At 44.3% G+C, this 14431-nt stretch overlaps 1 protein-coding gene across 2 annotated transcripts in view; it reads right to left on the bottom strand.

The window, feature by feature from the left end:
* The window catches only part of LOC136862992 (hemolymph lipopolysaccharide-binding protein), a 56344-nt gene extending 42158 nt beyond the window's left edge, over positions 1–14186 (bottom strand). The window contains exon 1 of one of the 2 annotated variants that reach the window (XM_067139314.2): positions 14084–14186. Coding sequence is in view for 1 of the 2 variants with exons in the window: in XM_067139305.2 (XP_066995406.1) it covers positions 14084–14112 (29 nt within the window). In the remaining variant the exon portion in view is untranslated. The remainder of the gene's footprint in view (positions 1–14083) is intronic. The other variant, XM_067139305.2, reaches the window with a different exon arrangement.
* Between the last annotated feature and the right edge of the window lie 245 nt (positions 14187–14431).

Genomic DNA, 14431 nt, shown 5'->3' with positions numbered 1-14431 from the left:
GTAGCTATCAATTGTTGATCTTAATCTTTTGTGTACCATGAGCAGTACACCCGCCTGTGCTCTAGTATCTCTGTCAACCCCACTGTAAAACTAAATAATTTACTGTCTCTTTTGATCCCTGAAGCTTTCTTTTTGTTTCTGAAATTGCTGCAATTAAAATGTCTTTTTTTGTGAGAATGTCGTCCAGCTGGTCATCTTTGTGTGAGATACCTTGTACATTCCAGGTAGCACATCTAAAAGTATTTTTCTTCTTCCAATCTTTGTCCATTTCACTGTCCTTTTCATTGCCAGGAGAGGTTATGTATTCTGCATAAAGTTAATTTTGGATAATATATAGAACAATAACAAATAGGTTAATATGCCAAGTTCTTCACGGTATAGATAAAATACATATAAAGTGTATAAAATTTCATAATTTTAAAATATTCACCGTATAAGGAAACTCCAATCTTCAAAGAATATAAAAGACTTGTTTATAATAACCATAGCAACTGTCACTAATCCTTCACAGTACCATAATTTACATATTTTCCAAAAAAACTACTATAAAATTCAGGACACCAGTAAGTGTATATTACAAAGATGACTTTTAAGTTTCATAACAACAGCATCTAATCTATATCAATTCAGAAAAAACAGAATTATAATAGTACTAATACAGAGCTTCTCATATATGTAATGATATAGTCATGGCCACCTGTAGCAATTGACACAAAATTATTTTTTCACTCGTGATACAAATTAAAACAGGAAAACCCCCTATACTATATAGCTAGGTGGTGGTGGTTTGGCACTGTGGCAAACAAAGGAATTACCAGAAGGGACATATTTGACACAGACAGAAAGGACCAAACATAAACAGATTTGGCCAGACCTTTTATGCTCGGTTGTACTATACAGTACTGCTTCACAGAAATGTTTGGCGGTTTGTTGTTATAGCTGGGTGTCAGACTATTTCATTTAATCTATAGTCTTCATACACAGTCATGGAGGGCTCTAATTTGAACACCCTAAGATGCCACTAGCCACAGTAGGTATTGAATCTTGGGAACAGACGGGACAGGGGCTAACTGACTGTGCCATAACATTTGGTGGTCGAAGAAAGAGGAAGAGTGAGGATACCAACTGGCACAAGATAGGTCATGAATGACAGGAAAATGAAGGAAAAGTCCTAGGTCACACAGACTTTATACTATTGAGGTCAGTAGAGGGCAAAAGTTAACCAAATGAAAGGAGAGGGGCCTGGCATATGTAAGTTGAAGCATCACCAGTCTTAACCGGGTAGAGCCCTACATGACCGAGTATGAAGACCATAGGTTAAATGAAATAGTGTGACACCTGCCTATAGTGACAAACCACAGAACTTCTCTGTGCAGCAGTACTGTCAACTACAACCGAGTATGAAAGATCTAGCCGAGTCTGTTTTAGTGCTCGGACTACTTGCATTTTTGTATTTTTTAATAGTATTCAAACAGTTCATAATGGTGAATAAATTCAAATAATAGGATTATGCCAATATGTATCTTAGAATATTTGAATGCTTGGCTAAACAGTCAGCGATTATTTTTTATCCCACTCCCCCTTGTCCCCATCCAAAAGGGGGCTGAAATAGGACTTTGATAAATCCGCAGTGTCACCATTCATCTCTGTGACCCCGAAAACTATGGATTCAACACTATTTTCGATTATTTTTATATCTCACATGCCCCCGCCCCAAACGGGGCTAAAATTGGACTTTAAAATTCCAGAGTGTCACTGTTGATCTCAGCGACCCCAAAAGCAATGGATTAAACATTATCTTTGATTATTTTTATATCTCCCCCTCGACTTCTACCCCTAAGGGATACAAAATCCGTAGTGTCACTATTCATAATGGCGACCCCGAGAGCTATGGATTCAACCCTACTTTCGATTATTTTATATCTCAGTTCCTCTCCCTCACACCAAAGGGGGCTGAACTTGGACTTTCAAATATCCGGAGTGTCACTATTTATCGCAACAACCCCGAATATGGATTCGATGCTATTATCGATTATTTTTATAAATCAACCAGTCGCTCCCGCCCCCCCACTCGCATTTAAGGGTGCTTGTGGTATTTTTGCCCCACGAAGTTTGTCTTCTGATACTAAGTCACAAGTGTACCAAGTTTGGTTGAAATCGCTCCAGTAGTTTAGGAGATGGAATACATAAATATCCACATACAATGACATTGATGTACATAGATCTATAGATAGATTACATAGACACGCCTTTGCTCGTTGGGAACCCCCAGTTGCTCTTCGTTAGGAGTGGGCGATAATTCGTGTCATTCCACTCTTGATATTCTATATTATACCCGTAACACGGTTCTAAATCAAAGTCCCCGATGTATGCGGAGTTATGCAACCCGCCGAACACGCTTCCCCTGCGAACATGTCAGCTGTGAGCAGCGGGGAAGTAAGACGTCACAACTGGGTAACTTGGCCAAGGTTGTATTACGTCAGACGGAATGTTCCATTCTTTTCCATCGTTAATTACTTCCAGATGGATTAATGATATGAAGAAATGGACAACATTACTGTGTAGCCTAATTTTTTATAGTCATAATTCCCAAGTTTCATGGAGATCCGTTAAAATGTACGAAATATATTAGCAATTATAATTCCCAGGGGAGACTGAATAAATAGGCAGGCATTTCGCTTGTCAAGCCACCACCCCGTCAGTAGCCACTGGTAAGCATATACCTGTGCAGCTGCTGCCCACTTGGCCGGCTGGCTCTCGAGCTGAGCCCCGAGAAAAGAGCGCGCAGCGTGGGGAAAGCGAACCAGGAGGCTTGACGTTATGTGCGAGTGAACGGGAACCGGGGTTCGACCCTGAAGTGTCAGAACTCGCACTCGGGATGGAACAGTCACATGACTCCATTGAACCGACGCGGACACTGAAGGTTCAGAGGGAGAGGAGCTGTGCGAGCGCGGGGTGACCGAAACCTCGGACCCAGCCACCCAGCCGGGAAACCAGGAAGATGATTTCAGGGAGGCTAAGAGTGGGAGAAGGAGAAAAGGGGAGGGAAAAGGGAAGCACCCCAAGCCTCTGAGCCGCAAGGCCCAACAAGGCGGGGGTCGGAAACCGAGTACCCGAGCAGAAAGCTCCACAGACACCTCATTCAACTCGATCATGCCACCACCAGACACAAACACGAGACAGGCACAACAGAAAAGACTTCAACAAACACAAACAAGTAAACTAGCCACCTGTAAGGGGTCGACCCCCACCCCTTACGGTGTACAGTAACAACATCAAGCATATTGAAATGGAGCTTCTCAAAAAGCTGACACATGAGCAGAGAAATTATTATTTCTCTAAGCCAAAAATAAACGCGCATGAAGCGGTCCGGCTACATATGTCCAGCTTTGAAAGCGACGAAATCGCTATACAAGTGCTGAAAGGGCTTAATATCAAGTTTGTACAGATATTGCCCAACACAACAGTAAAGCGATTTGTGGTGAGAACGCCCAATAACACGTATGAGCCAGGTGATATCGGGCTAGCCATGCAAGCCCAGGGCATCAACGCTCTTACTATACAGGATGCGAACAGGAAACAGGCCAGCCAAAGGCTGCCTCTTCCTAGTTGCCGTGGCGGATACCCCAGGAGCGGACAACCTGCGGAAAATGCGGATGCTGAAGAACATGCTGGTGACAGTCGAACCGTACCGCCCGCAAGCCACTGGCCCCCAATGTGGGGTGTGTCGGAGGCATGGGCATTCGGGGGCGACATGTCAGCTGGATCCCAGATGTCGCAGATGCACCGCCTCGCACCTGTCTCGCGACTGCCCCCATGGCAATGTCCCAGCGTACTCTAAGTGCGCCAACTGCGAGGGGAAACACGCGGCTAATTATAGAGAATGTCCCAGCCGCAAGGACTACGAAGCCGGCTATCAAGGCAAAGGGCCAAAGGGTAACAAGCGTGGCAACCCTAAAGCCCAAGCAGGCCCATCAGGCATAGACGCTTCACGTAGACAGAAATGAAATGAAATGGCGTATGGCCTTTAGTGCCGGGAGTGTCCGAGGACACGTAGACAGAAAATTGGCCCCTTAGGCAAAAAGGACCATTCAGGACCTACAGGCCATTCAGGCACCAAGGGCCAAAAGCAAGGCCAATCAGATAAACTAGACCCTTCAGGTGGAGGCAAAGTAAACTTGCAACCCCCAAGGACGGAGGGTACACACAAAACTGGGCCCTCAGCCCAAGCACCCCCCACCTCCGTTCAAAGTAAGACCTCCGGAAATAAAAACAGAAAGAAGAAGGCCCTACTACTCCCCCAGACCCAACTTAAGGCAGGTTAAACCCACGCACGCTGCCCCGGAGCAGTCCCAGGGCCCGCCCCAGGCCAGCTCCAACCCCCGCAAGGAACCTGTCGTTAATAAACCAGCATCCGAATCACCCCCCCCCCCCAACGCCCGCCCCCAGCACAACAGTCACACCCATCTCACCACCTGCACCTGTAACACTAACACAGGTACAACAGCCAGAGGGAAACATGGCAGTAAAGGCGTTCAGGGAAAGGATAGAAGAAATCCTGAAAACCTTCTTTCCGAACCTGAACCTCACGGCAGCCATAACTACTGGGGTTATGATGGCCAACATGCTCCCATTCTCCTGGGTAAGGGATCTGGTTAATGCGATCGCTGACCTCCTAATCCAAGATGTCTGAGCAACACGACGATGACAACAATAATAATAACAATAACACGCAGGAGCTTCCAGTTCTAATATGGAACTGCCAGGGCGTCAGGTCTAGGAAATATGAACTCGAAACCTTCCTAGCCGCGAATACCATACACGTAGCTCTCCTAACAGAAACCTTCCTCCCACCGGGGAAGTTCACCATAAGAGGCTATAAATTACACAGAAGCGACAAGGCTAACAAAGTCGGAGGGGTGGCAGTTCTGGTAAGGAAGGACTTTAAACATGTGGAACTAGACTTACCAGAGCTGGTCGAGCTGGAGGCATGCGGAATTGCCATGCCAGTGCGAGGAACACTCATCAATGTCATATCGGCATACGCCCGACCTAAAAGTCTTAACACACAAGACATTGAAGCGGTACTAAGGCTAAATCGAAACACAATCCTAGGAGGAGACCTAAATTCGAAAGACGCCAGCTGGGGCTGCCTCAGACCTAACTCAGAAGGCACAAAGCTGTACAACCACATGCTAACCCAGGACTATGTGGTAACAGCCCCCATCGAACCCACGTTCCTAGCGCCAAACGAACAGGTCGACGATATTCTAGACATAGCCCTACTGCGACATATTCCTCAAAGACACAGCATAAAAGTCATAAACGACCTAGGGTCAAGGCATCAGCCAGTGATATGTACACAGGAAGCGAACCCGGAGGAATATGAGAAAAACCCCAAGCGCCGACTCAACTATAAAGCAGCCAAATGGGGTAAATTCGAAAGAAAACTCGATTCACTCCTACAGGGGACTGAGGACATACAAATAGTAAACCCAGCCCAAACGGATGAATCCCTAAAAACACTCATAAATGCGATCCAGGCAGCCGCAACTGCGAGTATCCCGGTACACAAACCCAGACAACACACTAACGTCTAAATACCGGCCCACATTAAAGATCTAATACGCCAGCGCAACCAACACAAGCGCAAATGGGCCTGATACCACCGCGATGAAGACCGGATACGTAAAAATGAACTCAGAATCGAAACCGAACTAATGGAGTATAGGTCGCGGATCTGGAATAACAAACTGAGAACGTTTGACACTAATACCAGACCGGTGTGGAACTTAGTGAGATATTTCACGCGAGAACCACACCTGATCCCAACAATCAAGGGACCTAATGGACTAGTATACGAAAACCATGATAAAGCCGAGGTGATAGCCGACTCACTGGAAGCGGCCTTCACGCCCAATGACGAACCGTCAGATCCCGCCTTCATTAGACAAACAGAGGCCAAGGTAGCGGAATTCCTAGCAAACGCACCCAAGCCTGAGGTTAAGGACTAATATCCACGAAATTAAGTGGATAACAGATCACCTTAACCCGAAGAAGGCACCCGGCCCAGATGAGATTCAGAACATAATACTAAAAAAGCTAACACCGAAAGCCCTCGCATTACTCACTAAAATATACAATGCAATGTTTCAATTGCAGTGCTATCTGGAACAGTGGAAAAAGGCGAGAATCCTTGTATTTGGCAAACCAGGCAAGGACAAGTCTAACCCTAATAATTACAGGCTCATCAGCCTCCTGGACGCCCTCAGCAAAGTATTCGAGGAAATACTGCTGAAAAGGCTAATAGCACATATTAAGTAAAGAGGAATCATTCGACATGAACAATCCGGTTTTAGGAACGGTCACTCCGCCCCGCAACTGCTTACCCGGGTCTTAGAACAAGCGACCATCGGACTAAACAAGCGGAGGGACACAGGCACTGTATTCCTCGATATCCAGAAGGCATTCGATAAAGTCTGGCACGAAGGCCTATTAGCGAAATTAATAGACCTCGAATTCCACCCAGGGTACATAAGATTAATGAAATCATACCTGGAAGGCCGAGAGTTCCAAGTAGATGTCCACAACACACTGTCAAGCACGCGACCCATCAGGGTGGGCGTAGCCCAGGGGTCACTAATAGGCCCAATCCTGTTCATCCTATTTACGAATGACATGCCGACAGCGGAACTCGCTACCACGCACCTCTACGCGGATGACACTGCTATCACAGTACAACACCCTCAGCTAGCACGCACCCGAAAGAGACTACAAGTAGCACTGCGAACCCTCGAGCCCTGGCTAACCAAATGGCGTATCAAGGTCAACGTTGACAAATGCCCAGCTGTGATGTTCACTAGGAAGAACAGACGCACACATAGGCCAGCCAATATAAAACCGCTCAAACTATTTAATCAAGATATAGCATGGCACGACAAGGTCAAATATCTAGGAGTTGTCCTAGATAGAAAACTAACCATGCTATATCACATTAAAGAAATCCAGCGAAAAACACACGCACGACTGTCACAGCTCTATCCTGTACTGAATAAAAGATCCAGCATTAAAAAGAGAGTAGCAATTAACATGTACAAGGCCCTAATTAGGCCAATAATAACGTACGCATCCCCCGCCTGGGGCTACACTGCTATGACGAACCTGGATAAGCTGGAACTAATACAAAACAAATGCATTCGAGCAGCGGCTAGACTCCCGTATGACACCCCAATACGCCGCCTACGCGCAATTGCGAAAGTCAGCTCGATAAGGCAACGTATACGAAAACGAACACTCCGAATCTACACGAAGTCATGGGGTAGTAAGGTCAACCCACTAGTCAGTGGAATAGGACGCTATGACGTCGACCTATACACCAAATACCCCACACCGAAACACATTCTGTTCAGCCACAGGGTTAGGAGGCCGGGGGCCCAAACCCCCCCCCCCCTCTTAAGCTGACACCAACTCACTACCCCGCACCTCTTAACATTACGCACACACACCACAACACCTGTATATACAGAGTGTACATGCCTGTTTACTACCTATATCATTGACCTAGATTATGTTATTACTATGTTGCAGATTTAGCCACCACAGGCGAGGAAGGATTGAGAGAAGAAATACAACATGACGAAGCAACACAGCCATAATAAGAGACGATACAATCCAACCCCGCCCCCCGCCAGTGACAAAGGAGTGGACGAAAAACCCACCCCTGCTAATACCATTTAACCATTAATTTACTTGTACTTGTTTTACAGGACGCGAGAGCGGAAAAGCGGCCCGCACTCTACAGAAGAAAATTATTAATGTATATATGATAGGATAAGTGTATATATGTGTATATAGTTACAGAGACAAATGTGTGCCACCAACACCGCAAAGAAGGGACGTCATCAGGCGAGAAAGAAGATGCCCCTTACAATAAGTAAGGCTTGGCACTACTCCCCTTCTCCTTAAAAGGAGACTTGGCACCAGGGACTGCTGGCTGCTGGACCAAGGGACTAACCTGTGGCCCAAAGTCCAGACGCCCGCGGACCCGAGTCGCACCAGGCAGTGACAAGAAGGACTGATTCCCCATAATAATTGACAAAAGCTAGGTAAATGGTCATGATTGCATGACACATACTCCTAACTAACACAACCTCTGGACTTTTCCAGCCCACATCCTTGCATGTGCTATCAAAAGATGTCAGGTTTTACATGTAGGCTCTTTCTATTTTCTGCCTATGTGGTTTTTCCCTGACCCTTCAATACCATACCTTAACACCATCCTACCAATACAAAATCGCCTGGTAACGTGTTTAACATGGAAACAGGCAGATACTCCTTGTATCACTTCCCACTCTCCCTGCTATCTCTTTCTGCTTAGAACTAATAGCATGTCGGAGGCAATGTAGATTGTGTCGATTGCCACGCCGGGGGAACGGGCTACGAACCCCCCGTAAAAAAAAAAAAAAAAAAAAAATGTCAAGCCAGTCTATCCTGTGCCACAGTCGAGGCCGGTCGGTCGGCTGTTGGACATTCTGCTGCCGTGATGTTGGTCGCCAGTTCGACTCTCCGATGGAAGTTTAAGTTCGCGTACTATTGAACTCTGATTCTACAACGCATCTACAAGACTTAGAAGTATTACAGCATCGTTTGCGTGTGGTAATAGAAGTTGTGTATGAGTTGAGACGTGAACAGTTAAGATGTTTAACTATTTACAGGAACAGTGTGATTCGAACTAGTACGATATTACGCTACTAAGTACTTAAATGTAATTTGATGTTTAAATTACAGGAGATGATATGATTTGAATGACAGTGTTTAAACTTCACAAAGTGATTTAACATTGAATGCTAAAGGTGATAAAACCTTGTCATTAGTGGAACTTCAAAACTGTACATAATTTTGTATTTAACCCTAACAAGTGATAAACCTGTGCTAATAGCGAGACGTAATTCAGTATGTCAAACTGTACAGGTGATTGAATTTTGTGACAGTGTTACTCTACCAAGGTGTTAGAACATTTCGACAAACTATGCGTTTATGTTACAAGCTACTGACACAAGTAGTTGAATTTAACAATGCTATCGAACTTAAGATTTATTTTCCAAGTTACCATATTCACGATAGAACATAGCCTTAGAACTGTGGTTAAATAAACTGGTACAGTTAACATTTCTTGTGTTGAACCCAGGACGGTTCTGAAAGGACAGTGTTTTCTTTATTTAATCGTGAACGGGACTAAATTCATCCCAGAACAAATTCTTTGGTTTCATTTATTTCTGGAATTAATTCGAACTTGAACTGAGTAAAGTTTGGAAGTGGAATATTTCATTTTCTACGTCACTATTCAGTCGAAGTTCTCATATTTAACTTTGATAAAGTGACATTTATTTTCCGTGGCTGATACATCGCAGATTTATTTTGAGTTCAATTCAAGCCATCAGCAATAACTGTGTTCATTAGTGAATCCCACCCTGAAGACAATTGAGTGCAGACCACTACTAACTATTATCTCATTTGTGCAGACCAGTTACTATGGATCTATTTCATGCCCAGTGCCACGTTACAACCGTGACTACGAATGCTCCTAGACCATCCAGAACTCCGAGATATTCGAAACCTTCCCGATATTCAAGATCGGCTCGGAAGATGGTGGCACCCTAAGCAGACATTGTAACCCGCAATGTATCGGGGCCAATTCCGCCCCAAGGAGAAGTACTCATTATAACTGCTGTGCTGAGGTGATGTTGAAATCTGACTTAATTTTATGAATACACTTTTTTTTAAACAATTAGTGTTCCATTATACTTATCTGACTTCCCTCTCCTCTGTAATAATTCAGATAGTGACCGGTCACCCCTGGGCCGAGTCTTGTGTTCAGCTAGCCATCAAAACAAACTTTTACGTTACGGTTACAATATGTTTCACAGTTTCTTAAATATTTTACACATCTAATAGAGAGCTACACATTCTTCAAACTGTGGAGACCTATCAAAGTTGGTCCTATTGAAAGTACGTCTCAATCACGGCAGGTTGGATTGCTATTTTCAAATAACAGACACGGTCAATCATAAAGCTCCTAGCAAGGGACGGTACTTTATAAACCATGGTGACGTGTTCCCATCCTCCTATATACAGCATTTCTTTGTCCATCAAGTCGATTCAATCTTGGTCCGGCTATGCAATTTAATAAAATTACATAAAATTACTCATAATAATAATAAAACTAGCTATCCTATTTCGTTCAAATCACTTCATAATCCCTCTCAGATGTAATAAGAACAAACTGTGAACATTTCTGCGAAATCGGTCCAGTAGTTTTTGAGTCTATTAATTACAAATATACCAACATCCAATTATATTTATATATATATATATATATATATATATATATATATAGATAAAGTCGTGAGCACAAGTTGCAAATAATGCGTTCAATGTAAAATATAGGTAAGTAAAATCGAATAAAGAAAGGAATTCATCAACGATTGTTTAAATATCCAAATACCCTCATAAAGATCAGTGAGCAAAGTATGATAAAGCTCTCTCTCTGATACAGAAAACTTAGAATGCACATGAATGTTCTTGTTCTGCACTTGTTTTTTGTGTGAGCAAAACAAGAAGTCATAGTTTCTCACTCCGTCCGCCTCCGTAGCGTAACGGTGAGTGTTATTAGCCGCTGTCTACGGGGGCCGGGGTTTGATTCCCGGTACTGCCAGAAATTTAAGAATGGCAGGAGGGCTGGTATGTGGTTGAAATGGTACATGCAGCCACCTAGCTCACCTCCATTGGAGGTGTGCCTGAAAAGAGCTGCGCCACCTCGGGATGAGAGTACGAGTTTACTTATTATTACTCCTAGATACCATTTTATCGACTGGCACTGAGGAGATGCGTGAACCAGTGGCGGCCGAGTTGTCCCTTATTCTGTGAAGGTAATAGATTGCGGCAACCGGCAGTCAACTGTCCCATGTGACATTGGCCTAAGAGTTAGTGAGTATGCAAGGACAAAGACTTGCTGAAGGCTCTGGTCGCCATAGATAGTGAGACTATAGGAGGATTGCTGCAGCAGACGAGCAGTATGATAGGTCTCCACGATTTATGTCTCCCAGAAATTAAAAGGTTGTAGGGAACTCTGTCTAAAATTCTAAGGCTACTCGCATCATTGGTAAATGACTGGTCGAAGGCTACAGCTCGCGGTGCCCTTAATGTTACCTCACATTAACATACCATCAGCTCGAACCCCACTGTCGGCAGCTCTGAAGATGGTTTCCCATTTTCACACCAGGCAAATGCTGGGGCTGTACCTTAATTAAGGCCACGGCCGCTTCCTTCCCATTCCTAGGCCTTTCCTGTTCCATCGTCGCCATAAGACCTATCTGTGTCGGCGCGGCGTAAAACAAATAATGATATAACAACATACCATTAGCAGCTCATTTGTGCCAATGCCTTGAACCCGTGAAAAATAGCAATGCATTGTGTTCAGCAATCAATCTGTATAATATCTGATAAGGACAACATATGGTTATATGCTACTATTCGAGTACGTATGGTGGAGAACTACGAAATAGAGACATCTTGCCTACATTGCTGAAAAGCAAATACACCGTATTAAAACTAAATACCGGTACTAAAAAAGAAGAAGAAGCGAGGCTGTGTCGGGGTCACGGTCACAAATTTTGACGTGAGTGATGAATTATGTATTGTCAAAATAAGGTATCTATTTAGAGTTTGAAAAGTTTCCACCACTGCAGCAGTAGCTGTACTCGGCTGGCGCTCCAGTTGTGCCTCACTCTCGACGCTCGGCCGTCTGAATTTCGAGACATTCCTGATCATCCTTTTGGCATTTAACTGAGGTGATTCACGACTTTTTGGAATTCTGAAAAGCCACTCTATTCTCTTGAATGCGTATTAGATAATTTTGAAGCAATTTATTGTCCTTGTATCGCGAAATTTGCAAAGGAAAAGTATTTCGCACTTGAGATTTATCAAATGTCCATTTGATTTGTTTTTGCATAATACATCTAGAACCCACTGAGACGAATCAGACGACACTTCAGATTGTTGTGCTTCAAGATGGCAACGCTATTGTATCTCCCGATGACGTCATATTGAAGTCATACTGTCGTTGCTACATGCACTGATCCTCCTTACAATTACAGATGTTGAACACTCTCGTCGCATGTGTTATCTATAAATTATTTCGATTTAAAACGTCCATGTTTTTTGTAAGTTTTACCGTCCCAAGTAGGGTTCCGAAACTATAGAACTCATTATACCGTACGTCAAAAATCCACTGCTTCCTCATTCGAGAACACTTGGCAGTAATTTTGTAATAATTTGTCTCATAGTGCATAAACCACCATTCGATAGGTGATGGTTCATTTCGTTCCCATGCTTCCTTCGGGACACCCAAGAAGTAGGTACTTTTGGATTCGTCTCTTGGTAAAGGCCAGAGCAAAATGTAGGTTCGAATGAAGTCCCAGACAGTCTCATTCATGACTGTGACAATATGGAAGCAGCTGAGGTGTGAGTGGTGCTAAATGACATTCGGAGCACGCCTAGTGCGTCTGGCTGTTCTGAAAGATTTTACTCATGGGCCTGATTGTGCTGAAATGTCACTTTCTACTCCAGTGAGATAGACAATAGCAAGGTACCTCAGCTTGCCTAACATCCCTCATTCTGATGCAACCATCGGTTTCCAATGTTTCCCTGCTGCTGTGGAACATCTGGAGGTGCTTCTTGAGGATCCAAGTTATCACACAATCAACAAGCTAGATTTGAGTGTTTCGCTTCGTATCGAAGCCGACTTTCGTCAGCTATGCTGATGAAAATGAAAATCCACAGCCTGTTTCCAGTCATTTGACGAGGTCAGGAATGGAATGAACGAAGCCCCCTTCTAGTGGCGAGGATGGGAACTGTGCCGGCTGCCGAAGCCTGTCGCACTCCTCTGGGGCAATGATGATTAATGAAATTATATTGGAGAGTGTTGCTGGAATGAAAGATGACAGGGAAAACCGGAGTACCCGGAGTACCCTCCGCTTTGTCCAAGCTATACTGATATTGTTTTCCATTGGCCTTTTTATAATTTAATATATTTATTTATTTTATTTATTTATATTGCCGGCCCCCGTGGTGTAGGGGTAGCGTGCCTGCCTCTTACCCGGAGGCCCCGGGTTCGATTCCCGGCCAGGTCAGGGATTTTTACCTGGACCTGTGGGCTGGTTCGAGGTCTACTCAGCCTACGTGATTAGAATTGAGGAGCTATCTGACGGTGAGATAGCGGCCCCGGTCTAGAAAGCCAAGAATAACGGCCGAGAGGATTCGTCGTATTGACCACACGACACCTCGTAATCTGCAGGCTTTCGGGCTGAGCAGCGGTCGCTTGGTAGGCCAAGGCCCTTCAAGGGCTGTAGTGCCATGGGGTTTGGTTTGGTTTGGTTTGGTTATTTATTTATATTATGGCTTTTAGTGCCGGGAGTGTCCGAGGGCAGGTTAAGCTCACCTGGTGCAAGTCTTTATATTTGAGGTCCATGAGCGACTTGCGCGTCTGGTTGTGAGATGATGATGATGAGGGAGGAAGAGGAGTAAATTCCGGTGTCGGCACATAGCCTACGCCTGACGAATAACACCAAGGGGTCTGTTCAAGGTTTTTACGTCCCCATCCAACTGACGAATCACCATCAACAGTGTAATATGCCATCACTCCATATGAAGTAGGCTCACTCTCTGCCTATATAAACATTGTGGAGTGGTTTGAAATTGAATCCAGACATTAGAAATTCTTTAGCACCACCCTTCCTACCCTGCCGACCAACACATTGATGGTGAAATGTTTTTTCAACCAACGGGAATCGAACTCGCTAACCAGGGTGTCAGGCGATATATACTTGACGCATTAACGATCATGCCACTAGGTGGCCATTTATTCAGTAAAATGCCGGATTAATGTCTTGTACACTGTTCCGTGGCACTTAGCTCACTCCTGTTTCAAGTTAATTACAGAGGTCCAGTAAACAGAACTGAAGGCTAAAACTACCGATATATTTTAAGTCTGCCCGCAGAAAAGTTTGGAAATGTCTGTGCTTACCTGTTGCGTCTGGTTCTCAGCATTGACATTCACGCAAGTGCCTGAATAGTTTGGAGTACCTGTATTATAGTACCATTCCTTTGTAGAGCGTATCTGTTTAACAGATGTCATGTACTGAAAAAGCACGCAACACCTGAACTTGAACTACATAATTTAGCCTTCAGTGCAGGTACCGGTACTTACGTAATTCGTGATTCTAATTTTTAGATCAAAGGGTTACTCTGTTATTAGGGAGGGTTTATTGTTCTATTGCTCTAGGAAGATACAAACAGAACACCGCGAGGACAAGCAACAAAAAATAACGAGAGGTCACTGTGTTCGTCTCATATCAAGCGTTCTTGAAGTCAT

The sequence above is a fragment of the Anabrus simplex genome, chromosome 1 (assembly GCF_040414725.1).
Source record: "Anabrus simplex isolate iqAnaSimp1 chromosome 1, ASM4041472v1, whole genome shotgun sequence".
NCBI lineage: Eukaryota > Metazoa > Arthropoda > Insecta > Orthoptera > Tettigoniidae > Anabrus > Anabrus simplex.
The sequence above is the reverse complement of the archived record's forward strand: the minus strand, read 5'-3'. Positions and strand labels throughout refer to the sequence as shown.